Source organism: Struthio camelus, chromosome Z (genome assembly GCF_040807025.1).
Source record: "Struthio camelus isolate bStrCam1 chromosome Z, bStrCam1.hap1, whole genome shotgun sequence".
NCBI classification, from domain to species: Eukaryota; Metazoa; Chordata; class Aves; order Struthioniformes; family Struthionidae; genus Struthio; species Struthio camelus.
Genome location: NC_090982.1, coordinates 11,550,979 through 11,571,315, shown reverse-complemented (window position 1 = coordinate 11,571,315; position 20,337 = coordinate 11,550,979). Strand labels below are relative to the sequence as shown.

General features: G+C 41.3%; 1 protein-coding gene across 6 annotated transcripts in view; it reads left to right on the top strand.

The window, feature by feature from the left end:
- PIGG (phosphatidylinositol glycan anchor biosynthesis class G (EMM blood group)) overlaps positions 1-20,337 on the top strand; it is a 107,352-nt gene that overhangs the window by 29,753 nt on the left and 57,262 nt on the right. For all 6 annotated transcript variants that reach the window (XR_011137671.1, XM_068926954.1, XM_068926958.1 and 3 more), the window contains one exon: positions 12,542-12,999. Coding sequence is in view for 5 of the 6 variants with exons in the window: in XM_068926954.1 (XP_068783055.1) it covers positions 12,542-12,999 (458 nt within the window). In the remaining variant the exon portion in view is untranslated. The remainder of the gene's footprint in view (positions 1-12,541; positions 13,000-20,337) is intronic.

Genomic DNA, 20,337 nt, shown 5'->3' with positions numbered 1-20,337 from the left:
AATTGAGAGAATTAGTCTGATGGGTCCCATGAGTGTTAAAATTCTTTCAAATTTTAGCTATTGAAAACAGAAATACTGAAAATTCTTAAGCAGTGCTGTCCTGACACTTGTAAGCTTGAAAGAGGGGAGCTTGATGAGGGCAAGTGCACAAATTTTTGAATTATGAAGTTTTACTTTTTAGCTGACTTTTTTTTGTAAAAAGATCATGAATGAAGGTAATCATCTTTGTTTGACTTTTATTCAGATAGGCTCATAAATACCGAAGTGTAGCAGCTTTTTTAGCTGTCTCATCTACTTTTCGGCATCTGCTTGCCGCAGTACCTGCCACCTAAAAATCCTTCAGTATGTTCTGTATGTTACATTTATGTGTTATTTCAATAATGCAGTTTAATTAATTTAATTACATGTTTCTGAAAAGCTCAACAAGTCTGTAACTGAAAGGGGCGTAGCTGGAACCAGATACCAGTAGATCTCTTAGGTGAGCATTCCTTCCTGTCAGTGAATGAGATCCTTGAATTGCTGCTGGTTTTTCCTTCTCCTGCTGTTTCTATTATATTTCCAGATTTGCCTGTAGGAACCTAAAGGAGACTTCTTAAAAGCTCCAATTGCAAGGTGTTTTGTGTTTCTTTTTAAATAAGGAGTAGTTAAGCACAGCTCTGTTTCTTTCTGTGTCAGAAATAGCATATTATAGCTTTTTCACAGAATCAGAGAATGGTTGAGGTTGGAAGGGACCTCTGGAGATCATCCAGTGCAACCCCCCTGCTCAAGCAGGGTGCCCTGGAGCACATTGCCCAGGATTGTGTCCAGACGGGTTTTGAGCATCTCCAAGGAAGGGAACTCCACAACCTCTTTGGGCAACCTGTTCCAGTGCTCTGTCACCCTCACAGTCAAGAAGTTTTTCCTCAGGTTCAGATGGACCTCCCTGTGTTTCATTTTGTGCCCGCTGCCTCTCGTCCTATCGCTGGACACGAGTGCGAAGAGCGCGGCCCCATCCTCTTGACGCTCTCCCTTCAGATACGTATACACGTTGTTAAGACCCCCTGAGCCTTCTCTTCTCCAGGCTGAAGAGTTCCAGCTCCCTCAGCCTTTCCTCATAGGAGAGACGCTCCAGTCCCTTCACCATCTTAGTAGCCCTTTTCTGGACTCGCTCCAGGAGCTCCGTGTCTCTCTTGTCCTGGGGAGCCCAGGACTGGACGCAGTACTCCGGGTGAGGCTTCCCCACGGCTGAGTAGAGGGCGAGGGTCACCTCCCCTGACCTGCTGGCACCACGCTTCCTAGTGCAGCGGCTCATGATGCTGTCGACCTTCTTGGCCACAAGGGCACGTTGCTGGCTCACGCTTAACTTGTTGTCCACCAGGACCCCCGGGTCCTTCTCTGCAGAGCTGCTTCCCAGCAGGTCAGCCGCCAGCCTGTACCGCTGCATGGGGTTCTTCCTCGGCAGGTGCAGGACCCTGCACTTGCCGCCTTGGTTGAACTTCATGAGGTTGCTCTCTGTCCATCTCCCCAGCCTGTCGAGGTCCCTCTCTGAATGGCAGCACAGCCCTCTGGTGTGTCAGCCACTCCCCCCAGTTTAGTATCATCAGCAAACTTGCTGAGAGTGCACTCTGTCCCTTCATCCAGGTCACGGATGAATAAGTTAAACAATACTGGACCCAGTTCTTTTTCTTTGCCATCTTTACAAAGACTGGCTTTTGTTTGTCTTTTCTCCTTCCCCTTCCAGAGTATTTACTATCTTCGTTTTATTCTAACTACTTTAATCTAGTCCTGGGAAGCTCTGAAACTAAATTAATATGCTATCTGTAAACCTGTTGCATTTGTATCTCCTTGCTCCAGATGTGGCAAAGCTCAACTCCAGAAGTTTTGAGAACTGTTTTTGAAGTAGTAATGCCCCGTGCCACTATTTGATATTCTTATGGAGTCATAAAGGATTTAAAAATAATCCTCAGACTATTACATAGTCTTTTTAACTACAGTTCTCAAAGGTGATTTCATTGCTCCTCCTTGCAGATGTATTTTGGCTCTTTGGCAGCTTGAAATTGCATTGCCACATACAGTGTATACCACCTGCAAAAACTTAGGGACCTTACCAAGTGAATGAAGTACTCGGTTCCACCTGCAGAAAAGAGTACTAGTGCTTTAGGCTTCCTTTGTGATTATCTTAGTTACGAGCAACATCATCATTTATCTAGCTTCTCTTCTAGCGCATCATGTTTTGATAGTGGCTACTCATCTAGCATCATTGCTTGCTGATATGTATAGCGGTGCTTCCCTTAGATTTGGATGTTGTGGTTCCTTAACTTATAGCCATATTTTGTTGAATCCCCCTTGTTCTTAGCTGAAATGATTGAGGCAAGAAAGCTGGCCCTTTCCATGAATAAGTGGTACAAACTCAAAACATTACTATCAGACGACATGTCTTCCCAAAGGATAAAATTACCCTTTCTCCGTAAAGCTACTCTGAAGATGCTATTGCTCTTACTTGACTGATATTGTGTTTTTGGCACAGAATCCTGTTATAGGGAGGTCACCTTGAGACTGAAGAAAATATCACATGGCAAAAGGCTCTTCTGCTGTTCCAGGAGTGAAAGAGAACAATGTGGAAGATTCAGCCAGCCTCTTGACTTAGGTGAAAAAGTGTAAGGACAAACTGCGGGTGCGCAGTGATTGTCAAAATGGATAAAGACTTTGATTTAAAGACATCATGAGTTAGTAGACTGTTTATGCCTATGGAGATTTAGGGAATGCACTGTATTTTCTAAGATGTGTTTCTTTACTGAGCTAATCTAGGTTGAGATAAAACCTCTGTCTCTTCCCTCATCCTCTGACTGTCTAGTTCAGTGTAGAGCAGGGCATTTGTAGCAGAGATTCTTCTAGCTTCAGAACTACAAAAACTTTTACTATTTAGAATTTTAAGATTGACAGAACATCTCTGAGGAATGATTTCTTGAAAATATCTGAACATGTGAATTGTGGAAAACTTAGTCAATAATATTGTTTACCTTCTATATAAATCCAGGTAGGTCAGCGAACTGAGTTAAACCGTCAAGAATTTTCTTGCTCTTTGTGTGGGAGCTTTACAGCTGAACTTCTGTCATGGAATTAGAAAATGGTGGTTTAGTATCTGCTGGAGAGACAATTGGCTGAATGGTGAATGGTGGTATATGAAAGACTGCAGAGCATCATGCAACTTCTTCCTCAAAGCTTCAAAACTTCTTTTGTTTTAAAGAGTCATTAGAACATGTCTGGATTCCAATTAGGTGAGGTCCTGTTGCCAAAGATGGGGCTTTTATGAGACAGCAAAAATAGTCTTGGTGAAGTGAGCTGACATTAGTATCGTAATATCATTGGTTTGCAGCCATCTTGCAGTCTTTGAATAGGACTGCAAACCAGAGATATTCTACTAATTTAGTTTTATTAAAAAAAAAAAAAAACTCAGCAAAAGTTTTATTACAGCGCATGTTGTAAGGTTTGTATTTTCCCAGAAACTTCTTGAAAATTTGTGAGGAAAGTGGTGAACACAGGTCTAGGTTGTGTGTTTTTTACCTTAATAGTGTTTTCAGTTGATCGAGTAAAAATATATATGCTTTTAATGTAAATAATTCTATTAAGTTTGGATTTTAGGTTGATGCTTTTATCTGGATTGCTTAGTATTTGACTGCTAAGATCAGAGCTTGAAGTGGGCTGCACAGGAAAGCTGATGATGCCAAGTGTCTTCTTCTGTGTATTAAAAGGATAGGCTCATACAGGTTTGCGCTCTGTGTGTGTGTATACTTGCAGAACACAGGGAGATCCACTATATTTTTTAATAATTGTGCATAAACCTTTCTTCATATTCAGCATAGGGCATGGAGGCTGGAAACGCCGTGGAATGTTGTCTCCTTTAAACTAGCCCCTGCCTACAGTTGGGTTTTAAGGTTTTTGTTTGTTTAGTTGCATAGTGTTTCCTCTGGGAAACTTTTTAGTAGTGTGGCTCCTGTTTCTTTTTTCTGTCATTTTGCTGTATTTTGGTCTATCTTCTCCTGTGCATTTTGTTTCTTTGCTTTTGAAATACATTAATTTTCTTAATATGCCTTTTTTCTGCTAAGTTGACCCCTGGGCTGCAACACCATTTTATTTCTTCTGTAGTTTTGACTGCTCCTTTTTGAGGTTTCTGCCTCCCGGCAGTCTGATGAAATCTTCCTCCCCTCCCTTCCCTCCCCCCCCTCCCCCCCCAGTGTTTAATTCATCCTTCATATGGGATAACATTCTTTTAGCTACTGGTTTTAAATGGTTGTTTTTCTTGTAATTGGCAAAGTTTTATATTTTCTTGGAGACTTGTGTTTCTCTGGTCGCTCTGAGCACACATCAGCTGGCCATTCCAAATGTAATACTTGAAATGGATAGAAATGGCACATGGTGTTGCTTATTGAAGAAGGCCTTGTCTTAGCCAAATGGTTTATATTGCTGTGTACTGTGTTTTTCTCTCCTGTATCTGTCCCCTTTGGGTACTGTCTAGGGATCACGGCTTCTCCCTAGAGCTGCTCCCTAGAAACCCATCGTGAACAGCAAATGAACTCTTAGTTCAGATGTTACATCAGTGGTGGCTCTTCAGCCTCATGCCCTCTACACTAGCACTAGAACTGATATGAGCCTGAGCTGATCAAAGGAAGAGTAAGTGAACACTGTGTACATCTTTCACCCCATTGCGGTGACCTTTTGGTATCTTCCTTTGAGGCATATTTGACCCAGACTTCTTGGGGATTCACAGACTGTGGTTGTACTTCAGGGAATTTGGAGCAAAGATTTAAACTTCTGCCTTTTCTCCCTCCCCCAGCGTTAATTGGCTTTTCTATCTGTGCTTACCCTGCAGTGGCTTACCTTCCTTTATGGTTTTTTTTTTTTTTTGGCTTCTCTTTTGGGGGCTTTGGGCTCTTCTGAGCTAGCTCTCTCTGTAGTGCTCTAAAACAAGAAAAAAACATTCATCTTGTGTTCCGGATGCCCAAATAGCTTTTCTCTGCAGGGATTTTTGGTTTGTTATGTGTTGCCCATGTCCAAATGTAGTGCACATTCACGTTTGATGCTTGCAGGTTGTATGAGAGTATGCATTTTTTGCATTTAGTTGTCTAATTCTCCCAAATTTCATTTCAGAATGGTCCACAAAGTCTTACATTTGTTGTGCCAGCTGTTGCAGGTCTGGTGGTCATGGTATCACGTGAGTGGAAATCATATTGGGTTGTTCTGCCATGCCATAGCATATGTTTTAGCTTCTTTGTTGCGTTATATGGCCCAGGTGGAATCATTTCGTACTAGAACACAGGCTAGAATCTATGAAGATGCTGTCGCCTGTTAATAAATTTAGAATAGGAAGTTTCCAAATATTGTTTGACAGGTATAAGCTCCGCCTTTTTAATGTGGCCTGACTCTGAGGGTTTCATTCCCATCTGTTCTTGGCTCATTTTCATCCTTGTTGGTGAGAGACAGCTGCTGGTGTGAATAACTTCCTGCAGGTGGCTTATATATTGCTAATACAGCTGCTCTGTCAGTGATCACAGCAGCAATTGTAAAATGTCTTCTAGTTTCAGAACCTGAGTTCAGTAAAAAGCCTTTCCTTATGAAGGGAATTCATTGCTAGCTCCCTGGTAGAGGCAAATAATTCCTTCAGGGAATACAGAAAAAGAGCCAACAGTATTATCTGCGCTCTTCCACATTTGCAATTAATCTTTCTGAGGAGCATCACGGCAGACATACGACTTCCATAACTAGATTGTTGGCCATCTCTGATGATTCCACCTGGTCTGCTGTGCCCAGGGAATGGCCACAAGAGTATGTGTGAGAAAGTCTTTACCTACTGCTCCTGTTTCAGCTGTCTTCCTCTCTCACCCTTGCGTTCTCCATACATCTACATTTGAGAACAAATTGAATGAAAATAAACAAACTGATTGATTAGAAATTATTCCCAGGATATTGTATCTGGTTTCATATCTTTGCCTCCAGCACCCCTCGTTATGCTTATGACTATAGCACAGCAGCTTTCTCGCTCATAGATGTTAGGGCTGTAAACCCTGTCCTCTGTTGCTTAAAGAAAAAAGTTTCAGCAGCAATTTGTTTGCCTTTCCGCTTTGGTACCAGTTATTGAGACTTCCCTGGAGCTTAAGAAGGGAAAAAAACCCTTTATTCATAAATGAAATTGGCAACAACTCTGTCACCTAGAAAAGGGATCCGTTAGTGTTTCTTGAACATGAAGATGCTTATTTTCATGTCACGTTTGAAAATGTCTGCATTTTGCTGTAGTGGAACAGTTATCAAGCGTTTTCTGTTTGGACTGGAAAGTTGGGGGAATTTCTGGAATTGGTGTATGCTGAATCATACATGTCTTCTGGAGTTTTACTTAGCCGGCAGCTCAGGACATACTAGCAGATGATCTCAGCTGCTTTCATGTTGATAATTCGTGAATGAGGAGGTTTCCAGCAAAGTCTTCAAGAAGAGATATACATATATATGTGTGTGTGTGTGTGTGTGTGTGTGTGTGTGTGTGTGTGTGTAGACACATATATATATATATATTTCTGAGGCTCAGGCGGATATAAATAAAAAGTACCAGATGCTCTATTCCAAGGGGCTATCATCTGTGTTCATATTCCTACCTGATGAGTTTCTGAAAACGTGGGAAGCTGAAGAATGTCATGAAGTGTAGGCAATAATAATTCTGGCTGAGAATTTATATCCAAACCTGCAGGAATCCATTTTCATCCTCCAAGCTTCATCACATTCCACGGATGACTGGATTGTTGCATGTATATCTCATCACTGAAATAAGCTTTGCTGTCCCTGTTCAGGTTCCAGAGCAAGCTTGAAGTATGTTTCAGGTTTAGTTCCTAAATGCCTCCATTCCTTACATGTGTGAAAGCAGTGACCTGGGCTTGATTTATATTTTTACCAGCCCCAAGGCTGTTGCAGAAGTATATGGAAATGGTGATTGCTTGCAGATAACTGTTTATGCAAAGGAAGAGCTTGGAGAATGTGAAAGGAAGCGGGGAATATTTTGGAGTTGCCTACAATGTGAATGAGAGAGATTATTTACAGATATTTGGAGTACAGTAGTGTAACTCACACACTCTAATGTCCTATCTTCCTTCCCCTTTTCCAATAGTATCCCTAGGCTTTTGGGGAGCAACTGAATGTCTCTATATATTCCATTTTGATCTTGAAGGATCTTTTATGTGATTTATGAGTGTTATACTAAAATATCCATGGATGCAAGTGTCCATGGCCTGTGCATCTCTACAGCGTGAATCTGCATAGGTACTCCACATCTAAAGGAGCTCTGAAGTCCCGCTCTTCTGATGTCAGAAGTAGATCCTGCACCAGGATCTTGTCTGTTAGAACAGCTAAAAAGCTCTTCTAAGCTTATGCTGTATAATAAAATGCAGGTATTTTAAAATGTTACTCAGATAAACTCTCCTGCTGATAGCTTCAGAGCGGGTTTTTTTATTTTTTTAAATTGTTTCCGTTCACATCTTTAGAGAGTTTTCTCTGAAGTGCTTCTCATTTGTATGGCTGCTTTTTCACTGTAACTGAATATAGAAGCTGATTACCACGTTCATGAATTTTTTGAAGACCATGATGCTGCAGGCAGTGTTAGCATCTGCTTCCTGACTGTAATTTATAGGTTCTGATTACTATGTTTCTAACAGCACCCGTCCCTTCCTTTGATGACACTTCAAGCTTTAAATAGTTCTGCAATCCTTTATGAATTCCGGCAAATCTTCAAAAATGTTAACTTTTTGTGCATAGCATCGCGCAGATTGCTTGCTAGTTTTCTAAGTACAGCTATTTACTATTACCTAGTTGCAACCTTTTTTCTTATTTCTGGTAGAAAAAATCAGAACTAGTAGTTGTCTGAAAGTGACAACTGAAAAATGAAAGCTTGTCAAATATAGCTCGTCAGAAGTTTTGCTGTGCACAATGTAGGATTTTTTTTTTTGTTACTTAAATAAAATGCCCCCGTTTCTGCTTGGCCTTATATTTTGAAATATTTTTTTATTTTTTCTTCTCTATATGGTATTGTTTATCACATTTTATGGAACAAACATATTTACTCAATTGCACCTAACAATATTTTTTCATTTTTTGATTTAAAAAAAAAGTGATACCTTGACTGGGTGACTTCCCAAAATGACCTCAAACTACTGTGAAAGTTTATCAGGAGCAAATCTGTTCTGTAGTATTCTGTCATATGAAAGTTACGGTTATTGGAAATCAAGATGATGCGGGAAGCTCAAGTATCAAAATAATGTTGAAAATAATGATAATGATTTAAATTTTGGGTGATTGTAGGCAATAAAAATAAAGTATGTTTTTCATCTGAAAAGTGGTCATGTAAAATTCCTCACATGTTAAATATGGACGGTCAGTTATTGTGAAAAATAGCTTTACTGTCAACCCTATAGAAGACACATAACTGGAATTAGACCTGGAGGATACAGTACAGGAAACTATTTGAAAGCAAATAACATGTTTGTTTCATTGGCAAGAATGCATATGTTCTGTTGTTCATGTACTGGCACTTCTGCTTCCAAGCTGGCAAGAGATCTTCAGAGACAGAGCAAAGAGATCAGTTTTTGTGTTACTCAATTACTAAAGCTGATGCGTCAAATATTAAAGCTACCATGGCTTGGCAAATTGTAGGCTTAAATTGAAACGCTGGCATTTAGAAAACTCAGTCCAAGATTCTGTGCTGAATTTGTATGTGGTATTGGTGCCAGTCATACAAGTCATTTAATGTCTGGGATGCCTGCAAAGTTCCTGAGGGCTGGAGGTGTTCAGCAACTAGAAAGACAGCACTGTGAATATCAAGAATAAGACCTATACCTCTGTGCCTGTAAACCAGACCTAAAAACTAAATGCAATCTAAGTAATCTACAGTTAGGCTGTGTAAAAAACTGTTAGCTTTCCTAATGGGGCACGGTTCATGTGTGAGGGACTGTTAGTAAATTTAGGAAAACCTGATGAATCTGTTCTTAGTATTTCTTAGATCCTGAAGGCTCATGGGATTATAATTTGTAGGGCAGTTTTTCAGTTTGCTCAAGTGGTTAACTCTGATGTGAAATGTGGCTTATGAATAAATGCTATTGGAATAAACCTCTTGATGTGAATATAGGTTTACAGTTTTTTTCCCTCTTTTCACTGAAATTGTAAATGTTAGACAAGTAGGGTTGAAATTTGGACTTCTGACACTGGGATGTTTAACGCTGATGTTGTTTTATATTCCCTGTTGCCAATACAGCACTTTCTTCAGTTTATGAACCTACTGTTCTGCCGAATGAACATGTTTTTGTATTGGTGCTGACAACCAGCAGATAGGAGAAAACAACCCTTACATAGATTTTGTGTTACATCTTCTAGAGAAGACAAAAGAGTTGTATTGGAGACAGTTCATTCTCCCTTGAGGAGCTCAAGTTCTGTTTTTTGTGCGGGAGATGCTGCTTACATGCTGGTTTATCATTTAGTTAGCCAAGGTCAGCATGATGGAGTTACTGGAGTCTGAACTTTCTGTAGTTTATTAGTGACTTATCCTTCATGTCTCAATCTTTGTGAATTTCATAGGCTTTGATTTATGCACAGACTACAGCAACTACTGTTTCAGAATGCGGTTTATAGTAACTGATTTGTAGATTAGACTGCTAAGCAAACAGGAGTAATCTTTAGCACACCAAAGAAATTTCAAATTCTAATAAATTTAGATTACAGGCTTGGGCATTTTTTCAGGTGATGACTGTTCTTATACTGAAATTTTAGTTATTTTCATTATTATAGCCTCTAGCCTCATTTTTTTTTTTATTTTTTAAATGCAATGACTTTCATATAATGCATTTCTTGAACAGCACAAGGAGTTCAGGTGATGTGAACAGGTGATAACTTCAGCTTTAACTGCACCTCTTCCATTCATTTACTGTCATCTTATGCATTCTTCACTATACAAAAGTTGTTTCCCTGAAAGCCAAATTTCAGGTCGTGTTAACTAGCTTCTTATATGCAATGGATTTGTTGTCCTCCACGTATTACATAGTCTTGCTTGTTGAGCAGAAGTATGTATGCTGCTGTAAGTAAGTCGTAAGCACAAGTGAGACTTCAGCATTGCGTCTGGGTGCTTAGATGTGTATGTATATGTGCTCATTTTCCTGTTACCTGCTCTAAGATTAGAGAGTTTCTGTATTCTTTCAACATAAATGATTTAAACAGTTTGGGAATCATGGTATGGTGTGTGCATCTTTGGATGTGTATATGTTCTCTATGAGGTTTATTTGTATGAATATTCAAGACTGTTTCCTACAGCTTTTTCATAAGGCGAAATACAGGAGGATATAGCTGAAGTCATTAACACAAAGTGGTTTAGGGGATCTTTGTTCCTAGGTAAAAATTACATGAGGTACTTCAGAGTTGGCTTTTATGTTGTTGTTTATCTGGTGTTTAAAGGGTTAGCATTTGTTTAAGAGATATTCTTTTCTTTGATAGCCTGTAGTAGAAGAGATATTAATGAGAGCAGAAAATGGTAAAGGGTGATTTTTGATACTCTCTTTCCTCAAATGCTTCAGAAACATATACCTGTCTTTGTTAAGGGATGCTAGAAGACCGCTGCCATATCTGGTGGACTCTGGGGCCATGTACTTATACACTTGTCTTGCCATGCCCTCTGCCCCGACTTGTGGATCCTTTGAACATTAAATGGGCTCTCAGCCTACCTAATATCTGTGCCTGGACCCTGACCTCCCTTGCCCATCTCTGGTTCAGACTTTGAGTCTTTCCTGATACAGCTGTTCCTCCTACTTGCTGGCTAGTCTAGCTTGAAATTTGTTAGTGAGTTGCACGAATGCCCTCATACATATCGGGGTAAATTGTAGGGGAGAATATGCACATGCTGAAGCCTTTCCAGTCGCTGGCTCTCAGACCTCTCGCACATACTCTGTCCCTCCAGTTGCTGAGACATAGACCTGCGAGCTCTGTGACCCTTGGCCCTTCTGCAGTAGCCGGCACCCAGGCTGCTCTTGCATCCCTGTCCCTCCAGTCCCTGGCACCCCAAACGCATGGCTCATAAGACGCATCATCCCCACTCCAGCTGCTGGCATCTAGATCTTCCTGTTACGGGCACCCCAGAGACTTAGGCCCTTGTGACCTCTGGTCCTGCTCCAGTTGCTGGCACTTGATTTTACTGAGTCTGGTGTCTCTGGTTGCTGGCACTTTTGCCCTGTGGCTCATGGTCCCATTCCCAGTTAGTGGCACTTAAACCTTGCAGCTCTCACACATGGGTGATGTTACCTAGAAAGGTAGTTAAGGGAGGATGTAATAAGAAGATACTACAGGCTGCTGTGTTTGGGCACAAGGCTGAATCAGACAAGTGTGCAGATCAGCATATGGTTTCACATGACTGGTCACTTTTACGCTTCCCTTGTCTATTTTCCCCTCCAGGTTCCTCACCATCCCCCTTTTCCACACCTTTGACCTTTCTCCTAAGCATTCTTTAGTAAGTTTCACCTAGTCTCCCCTCAAATATCCGTAACACTTATTTTGATTGTTTCCGCCTTCTTATCAGTTACAAAGTCCAGCTTCACCCTCTTCAGAGCTGTGCCTGTAGTTGCTTAATGGCCCATCAGTTAGTGGCTGAAGAGTTTTGGTCTTCCTTATTGTCTCCCTTGGCGCTTGCTTATCAGGTGTGTGTCTCTGTGTGTTTCCTTTATCACTTTGCCTTTTACTTACTCTTTTAAGTAATTCTAAATCTAGTATTACTATAAATACAAATATTACTATGTTTGAACCGAAAAGGCCCTAACCTGATAACCTTAATGAACAAGATGCTTTCACATTCTGCATGCCCTTATCCTCTCTTTTTTAGCTATAGCATTGAAGTCACTGATGATGGAACTGTTCCAAGCCCTTGCTGTAAGGAAGAAATGGAACTAATGGAGACATTAGACAAAGAGTATTGTGGTTTTAGATAGACATAGCATGTGAAGTAAATAATAGATGGATAAGATTTATAGCAGATTTTATGATGACATACACACTAAGTCTAAGCGATGACAAGGGGTGCCATCAGACTGTCTGCAGTAACTTCTGTTAGTTTGAGTAATGAAGGCGCTCTCACTGTACTGAATTGAGGATAGAACATATTTAAGCTATTGGAATTGTATCTCGAGTTTTGATTTCTGAAAGACTTCTATTTTTACTTTTATTGATGTGCAGCAAGGAAAGAGCTTGTTTCAAACCTTTTGTCACAAGGTGGTAGGGAGACTGAATCTCTAGAGTTGTGATGATGGTTCATAGGGAATTTTCTTATCTTAAACACAATGTATTTTAAGCGATATAATTGCATTGTGATGCTAGCTAAATAGTTTACGTTAAAATGAACCCTTTTTAGAATTGTGGGAACTACTGTCAAGGCAGAAATAACTTGTCTCACTGTTTGTTTTGTTTTCTTAGAGCAAGTTGCTGTAAGCACATTTTGAATGGTTAAACAAATGATATTTTACACGGTTTCACCACTGATGTATTTTTTTGTTTGCAGAATCCAGTTGTGTCCGATTCCAGCTGGTCAGAAGTAGATGTGCTGATTCTGGCAGGAACAATTGGTCATGTCTTGAGTTTGGGTGCAAGCAGTTTTATAGAAGAAGAACATCAAACCTGGTATTTTCTTATCAATACCCTCTGTTTGGCACTGTGTCAGGAACTTTGCAGAAATCATTTTCTTCTGAAGGAAGGTGACTCTCAGCATAGCATCACTCTAAAACAAAGTTTTGACAATGTCAGGGCAGCCTCCGAGTGCAAGAATATTGATATACCAGCAGCAGATGATTCAAAACTGGGAAAGGTCTCTTCTTCAGCTGAATTCATAAAAGGATCTGATAAATGGATAAGCTTAGCAAGTCCATGGATCATCCTTATTTGCTGTCGATTACTTCGCTCCCTGAATCAGACCGGGGTCCAGTGGGCTCATCGGCCAGACTTTGGACATTGGTTGACAAAGTGGGTATCTGGTTTATTATATTCCTGCTTGCTTTCTTATTTAAACATTTAGTATTTTGCTTTGTAAAGTATATGTTTCTACACAGTCTCTACACAGTACAGAAAGTGCTTTAAAAATGCCAAGGGAGTAAATAGTGAAGCAACACAAGGAATTTTTCAGTGCTCCTTCATACAGGAGTAATTCCTTGAATACTGTCAATAGATTATCGTCTCAGCCCTGCACCATGACTTATCCAATTCATGCCAATTAATCATGATAGGTTTATCAGAGGCAAAAAGTAAATATTTTTCCATGTGGAAATTAACAGTGGCTGATTTGGGAAATTAAGAATCATTTAAAAGAATTAAACCCTTAATTTTAAAGCAGAGGGTTCTACTCCTAATTCCAAAGGTTATGAGATGTCAGGAGAAGATGCTGTACTTAGAATTCTTCCTTGTCTGTCGCAGGCATTTAATATGTGGGTGGAAAACTGAAGGGATTTTTCAAATGTGGTATGATCAACTGTTGCTTTTCTGGGAAATGACATTGAGTTTCTTATAGCTTGAAGTACTCTGGAGAAAGGCTTCTCCTTTTCCTACTATCTTTTAGTATCATGAAGACTGCAGCCATTATTCAATGATTAAAAAGTGTTTGGTATTTGGACTATCTTCCTCTATTTCAGGTGGTAGACAGAGAAACAACAACTTGTGGCTAGTCCAGGTGTTGCAGATGAGGAAGCTTTGCAGTGTAAGATGAAGAGATTTCTTCCCTGTATCTTACCACATGTGGATGAAATGTCGTCTGTTATTCAGTAGTAGTGACATGAGGAAGTGAACTAGTATGAGACTAGTTACTTATTGCTAACCTCACAGATAAAATACTAATTTCTGTGACTGGCATGAGGGCTGGAAGATGTGAGTTAGGAGGAAATTTATGGCATTAGAGTAGTTGTTGTATACGAAAGCTTTTGCCATGCTTCCGTCCTCTTGAGGGGAGAGATTGAGGAAGTAATGTCATATTCCCTTTGTTAAATCCATGTGATACAGAACTCCTTCACTATAAGCTAAGTCAGTGCACGAACAGTCGTATTGTAGATAGAGAATTAGGAGAGATTTGGTGCAGCTAGGAAGCTTCTTTTAAATTAATACCGAGCATCTTCCAAATATGTACCCAATGACTTTCTGTGCCAGATGTTGTCTTCAGACTGGGAATTTGAGACACTTTTAAAAAAACAGCAGTTTTGAGAATATTGTTTTGCCCTCCTTGGGTATGTTTTGGCAACGCTTTTCGTTGAAGTGTTCTAGTGCCACAGTGCCATGGAACAAGGACTTGATATTCTGTCAGCTAAAAAGTTGCGTATGTCTCAGAGATGGACTTTTGCTCCTGTTATCTCTCTGTGAATGTTTGCTGACACCTGGAAATCTTATCAACCTTTGAAAAATTGTGTTACGCATGCCAGGAGTTAACTTCCAAAGATCCTCTCTCTGCTAAGTGTGCTCCCACCTGCGACCTCCTGATGCTGGGCATGCCTATAGACCAGCAAATCATGTTCCAGACCTGGGCTGTGGGGATTCAGGGGGATAGCACAAGTGGAATCCAGTCTGTGGTTACTGCAGGCAATTCTAGGACTTCCTGGCTTTTCACAAAAGTATGGAAATCCTGCATCCCCTAGCTCTAACAGTCTTGCCTAGCAGGAGTTTCCAAGCAACCTGCTCAGGTAAATCTAAACGCACGCAGGTAAATCTAATTCTTTGTATACTTGTTCTAGCTTCCCCCCTCCCCCCGGGAAGGAGGAGGAAGGGAAGAGACTTATATTTGTGTTTGTGGGTGGGGGATTCCGGTCCGTTGGCATGTTTTGGAAAATTCCTACCTGTCTTTGAAAACAACAGGATCGGGAATCACAGAATTATTGAGGTTGGCTGGGTCTTCTAGAGATCATCTGGTCCAACGCCCCTACTGAAAGCAGAGGCAGCTCCAGCAGGCTGCCCGGGACCAGGTCCGGTCAGGTTCAGAATATCTCCACAGATGGAGAGTCCACAGCCTCTCTGGGCAAACTGTTCCAGTGTTCAACCATGCTCACAGTAGAAAAGTTGTTTTTGCTTATGTTTAAATGGAGTTTCTTGTCTTTCATTTTGTGCCAGCTGCCTCTTCTCCTCTCACTGGATACTGCTGAGAATAGTCTGGCTCCATCTTTTTATTCCTTTGCTCCCCTCCCCACCGATCAGATATTTATATTCATTGGTAAGATCTCCCCTGAACCTTCTCTTCTCCAGACTAAATAGTTCTCAGCTCTCTCCAGCCTGTCTCACATGCTCCAACCTCTAAATCATCCTTGTGGCTCCTGGCTGGACTTGCTCCGATATGTCCATATCTCTGTTGTACTGGGGAGCCCGGCACTGGACACAGCACCCCAGGTGTTGTCTCACTTGTGCTGAGTAGAGGAGAAGGATGACTTCACAGAATCACAGAGTCACAGAATGGTTGAGGTTGGAAGGGACCTCTGAAGATCATCTAGTCCAACCGCCCTGCTCAAGCAGGGTCACCTGGAGCACATTACATCACTTCCCTCCACCTGCTGGCAGTGCTTTCCTAATGCAGCCCGGGATGCCCTTGGGTGTGCTCTGCGCCATCATGCAGCTGTTAACAGTAATGGCCCCAGTGTGGCCCTTGGGGTACCCCACTAGTGCCAGGCCTCCAGCTGGACTTGCTGCTGCTGATCACAAGCCTTTGAACCTGGCAGCTGAGTCAAATTTCAGTCTACCTCAGTGTCCGCTTGCCTAGTCAGTACCCCATCCGTTTGTCTATGAGGAGACATATTGAAAGCCTTGTTATAGTCAAAATAAACAACATTCACTGCTCTCCCCCCATCCACCGAGCTAGTCATCCGATCAGTGAAAGCTATCAGATTGGTCAAGTAGTATTTTCCCTTTATAAATGTATAACAACCCTGCTATTAAAGCTGTTTACCTCCTTCCCTCAGTGAGGCTGAAGTACTGAGAGTGATACTATCAAACACGAAACTTCAGAGTCTTACAGGTGAACTGCTCCCTTATGCTTCCCCCCTCTAAGTATGCCGTCATATTGGGTATGTTTGCTTGGGTATGTTTGTTTGGGAAGCAAGCAGAGGATAAAACTTCCTACAGCTACAGTCTTAGGCTTTGACTGTCTGTCTATCTGGAGATAATGATATTTAAAAGAGCTCCTCACTGTGCAAAGCAAGGTATCTCCTTTCATGCTCCTCTTCTCACTGGCCCTGAATTTTAGCAGTACAACTGTTGCTTTGGCAGTGTGGTGAACTAAATCATTGAAGTGATGTAGCTGGGAAAGTAACACATGATGAGATGAGAAACTGTTGTCTTTCAGCTGGATGAGTTTACCCTCTGGTTTGTCATGTAGCTTCACAGTCAAATGTGAGGGTACAGTGCATGGGTTGGCTTAGTATGGGAATGCAGAAACGGAAGAGCGTGCAAGTTGGCACTGCTGCTGTTGAAACTCATGTAGAAGCAAGACTTGGAAATATCTGCATCTTCTCAAGTGCTGCAGACATCAACACTTCTTGCTGCTGGTGTCAGTGTTGCTAACAAAAACCATGGGCTGTTCAACTCTGGTTGAGGAAAAAGTACTGAGTCTCAAACTTTTACGTTTTTGCACTTTTTGAAAGTTCAGAACAGTCCAGAGTGCAGCAGCAGGTTAAGCTGATCTGGATTTGGGGTTACCCCACTTCTGCCTTCCATTGGTGTTGCTGCTTTTGCAATGAGCTGGTAAGGGAGCTGAAGAAAGAGCAGAACCCCGGCAGCCCTGGCGTACATTGGCTCAGCTGCTGTGGAACTGCATGCTGACTTAAATCACAGGAGTACTGCTTTTAAAGAATTTTTCAGAAACACAATGTATGTCACCCCAGTGACCTGTATTTCCGTTGCTTTGTAGGCTTTCAAGATTGCCCAAATAGCAGCATTTGAAATGCATTGTTTTTGGATTTGAGCGGTAGGATGTAGGTAGGGAAATCCTGGCTGTGCTGGGCCTGACGTGGTCCACCGGACAAGCTTTGGAAAGCTTAGCCAACCAAGCAAATATGTTTTTGCGTATCCCATGATTTATAGCCTATCTCTAAATTTGTGTTTGTTAAACATGCCGGCATTTCCTTTGTTTTGGAAGTTTTAACATCTTTGTTGCTTCCTATTTGTTTCAGGCAAAACAAATTGTCTCGATTCAGGGAATTTAATTTTATTTAATTTATTGCTAATTAACATAAACTTTTAATTACTGATTTGCATATTGAGAAACAAAGAAGATATAGACAATTAAGCAAACACTTAAGGAGACACCTTTCCTCACCTTTCTTCAGGCCCAAGTTCAGTCCAACACCTTTTCTTCCCCCTTCTGCTTCTTCACTTACTTTTCTGTCACCAAACATTACACTCAGTCCCTTCCAATCCCTTCAGGGAGGCAGTGGGCAGCGCAGGAGGTTGGGGGTTAGTGAGAAGTGCTTTCTTTCTGCCACTCTGCTTCTTCTTTTCTCCCACTGCTCCATGCTTCCTGCTGCTCCTCTGCTCCAGTGTGGGCCCTTCATGAGTTGCAGTCCCGTCAGGTGTTTAGCTGCTCTGGCATGTCTCCTCAATGGGTCACAGGCCCTTTGAGGGTGTCTGTGCTCCAGCTGGGTCCTTCACAGTCTCTTTGTCGGTGTCCCAGCTTTGAAGTGGGCCCTCAAGCAGGCTGCAGCCCCTTTGGGGATATACCTCTTCCAGCATGGGTTCTCCATGGGCCACAATACTTTGGGAATGTACCTGCTTTGATGTGGGTTGCCCATGGGCCACAGTCATTTTGGGGGTGCCCTGTTCGGGTGTGGGTCACCCAAAGCTTGCAGTCTCCCCAGAGGCATACCTCTTCTCACATGGTGTGCCTCCTTCCATGAGTGCCCCTCCAGCTATGTCCCCAACAATTCCCTTCCGATCTCTTCCACTTTCTCCAAAAATGTACCTCTTCACATTTCTCCTCTTATGTCCCCTTCTGTGTGTCCTCCTGCGCCTTTTCTCATATCTCCTTTTTTTTTCTCTTCTGGTGTCGCCTTTCATGTGTCTCTTCTCATGTGCCTCCTCCTCTGTCTCCTTATGTCTTTCCTTTTGTGTCTCATGTTTGTGTGTCCTCAAATCTCTCCTCCTGTGAGAGTGGCCCCTCATGTTTGAGCAGCGGCAGCATGTTCTTCTCTGGCTAATTTTAAAAGTTTTGGCACACAACAGGTTGTTTTCATCAGTTTCAGAGCTGCCTGCAACTAGCTGAGATAGGCACAGAGCAGTTCATGGCCTTCTCTACGTAAGTCACACCTGTGGCCCCTGCTACTGAAACCCTGCCGTTTATGTCCAATACACCGTTACAGAGAGCAGAGCGGTATAGATGGCTGTTTGCCTAGTTTCTGATCGTGACTGAAGTATTATGTTTTCCTTATAGCATAAATTAAAAGGTGGTGATAAGCTCAGTTTTATAAATCACTTATTTGCCTTTTCAAAATGCACTGCTCTTCTTTAAGGTTGATTGTTTTTCTATTTTTAGTATGCATGATATTTGCATAGCTATGCTTTAGTAGCACATTTTATAGCAAAAAGAAATTAGAACCTTACTGAGATCATGTGTACCCTGTTGGTTTGAGTTATAGCTGCTCAGGCTTTTCATAGTCAGCCTTCTGTTTTATCTCTAGGATAAACTGATGAGCAATCATCCGTGGTTTTTTCCTGTATTGACCTTTTAGACATCTGTGGTCATGTTCAGACTAATATTTTGCTTACCTGGACAGGGTCTAAGATGTTCTGTTTTAAAGTGTTTGTTTGAGACAAAGAGATTGTTGTGCTGGTTAGTGTACAGAAAAGTGGCAGAAGCAAAACGTGGAAAATCAATCTACCCACAGCATGTTGAATTTAGCTGCCAGGGATAAGTTGAACGGTGCTGAAATTAGGGAAATGGTCTTCATTGTTTGCAGAGGGACTCTGTGAAACCTGCTGCAGCAATTCCATCATGGAAAGAAAATGAAGACTTAAGTATGGAGAAAGTGGAACAGAAAAGCAGACATTAGATGAAATAGAAGGGAAAATGCAATCCCTAAATTTGCCCGAGAGTAGGGTTTTCTTTCTGACGTTGCTGGGATTCAGTTACCTTCATTTAGGTATTTAATCCTGAGCACAGATGACACTGGAAGGCTGTCAAAGTCTCTTCATGGTTCACTGCAGAAGAGGAAATATCAGTGACTGCGTCAACTTGAAGAGAAGTGACCAGAATCAGCTGCGTGAGAAGATGATGACATTTTCTTTCAATACCCTACCTAAAAAAACAAAATAAGCAACCACCCCCCAAAACGTAGTGTGCCATGGGAATCTTATGTATTCTGTTGCACATTAGTAAAAGCAAAGTGAACATGTAAAAAGGCATTACCACCTAACACATGAATCGTAGATACACTTATAGTTCCTTTCACTGCTTGTATTGGCCGTGATGGGATGAGATGAAAGCAGTGGAAAGACATGTCTTCCATCATCTTTGTGGCACCAAAAATACAGAAGCGTAGACAAACAGCTGTTAGAGTAACAGCATATAAATGAAGCTGACTTTTCTAGGTTCTCTCCCAGAAAATTATTGGTATTTCACTTTTCATTGTGTGGTTTTGGCAAAACCCACTAAATTTCAACCGGGGTCAGAGCACCGCATTCATGCTTGGATTTCTAAGTATGGCGTCAAAGTCATTTAGAACTTTGTAAATGGCTGGACTCTTGTGTTGAGCATCTACAGTCCCCTTCGAAACTGCATGCTAATTTGCTATGGACTTAGCTGCCTAATTGTGAGAGCCTTGGCTGGAAAGTTTTGAAACTGCGAGTGATTTGTTCTGACCTGACTTTACTTGCTATAAATGCGTTACTGTTTCTTTAGCAAACCCTATGAAACCTGTGAGTAGTTTTTTGAAAAAGCTTTATATGATTCAAAAAAAAGAAATGCAAAATTGAAGTCACGGAGACTGTTACCAAAAAGCTTGGACAGAAGTTAGATATAAACCCCTATGTTAGCAGTGAGTAAAATGCCTCTGGTGACTCATGTGTGCATGACTTCAGACATACTCTTGCCGCCCATGGATTGTCTCTGATAATTTTATTTTTTTTAAAGGTAGAATATGATTTCAGATATTCAGTGAAGGAAATTTCAGAGGTTGCTTCAGTGTCCTACTTGGTATAACACCAACAATTATTTCTTTTAAGTAGTATTTTTTTTTAATTGTTGTGGTATAGGTTAGATTTTCCTATGGATGTCTCTTAACAGAAGTGCATTGCCTTTTTTAGATAAATGTATGAAGATGATGATGATCTGCTTTTTTTTAATCC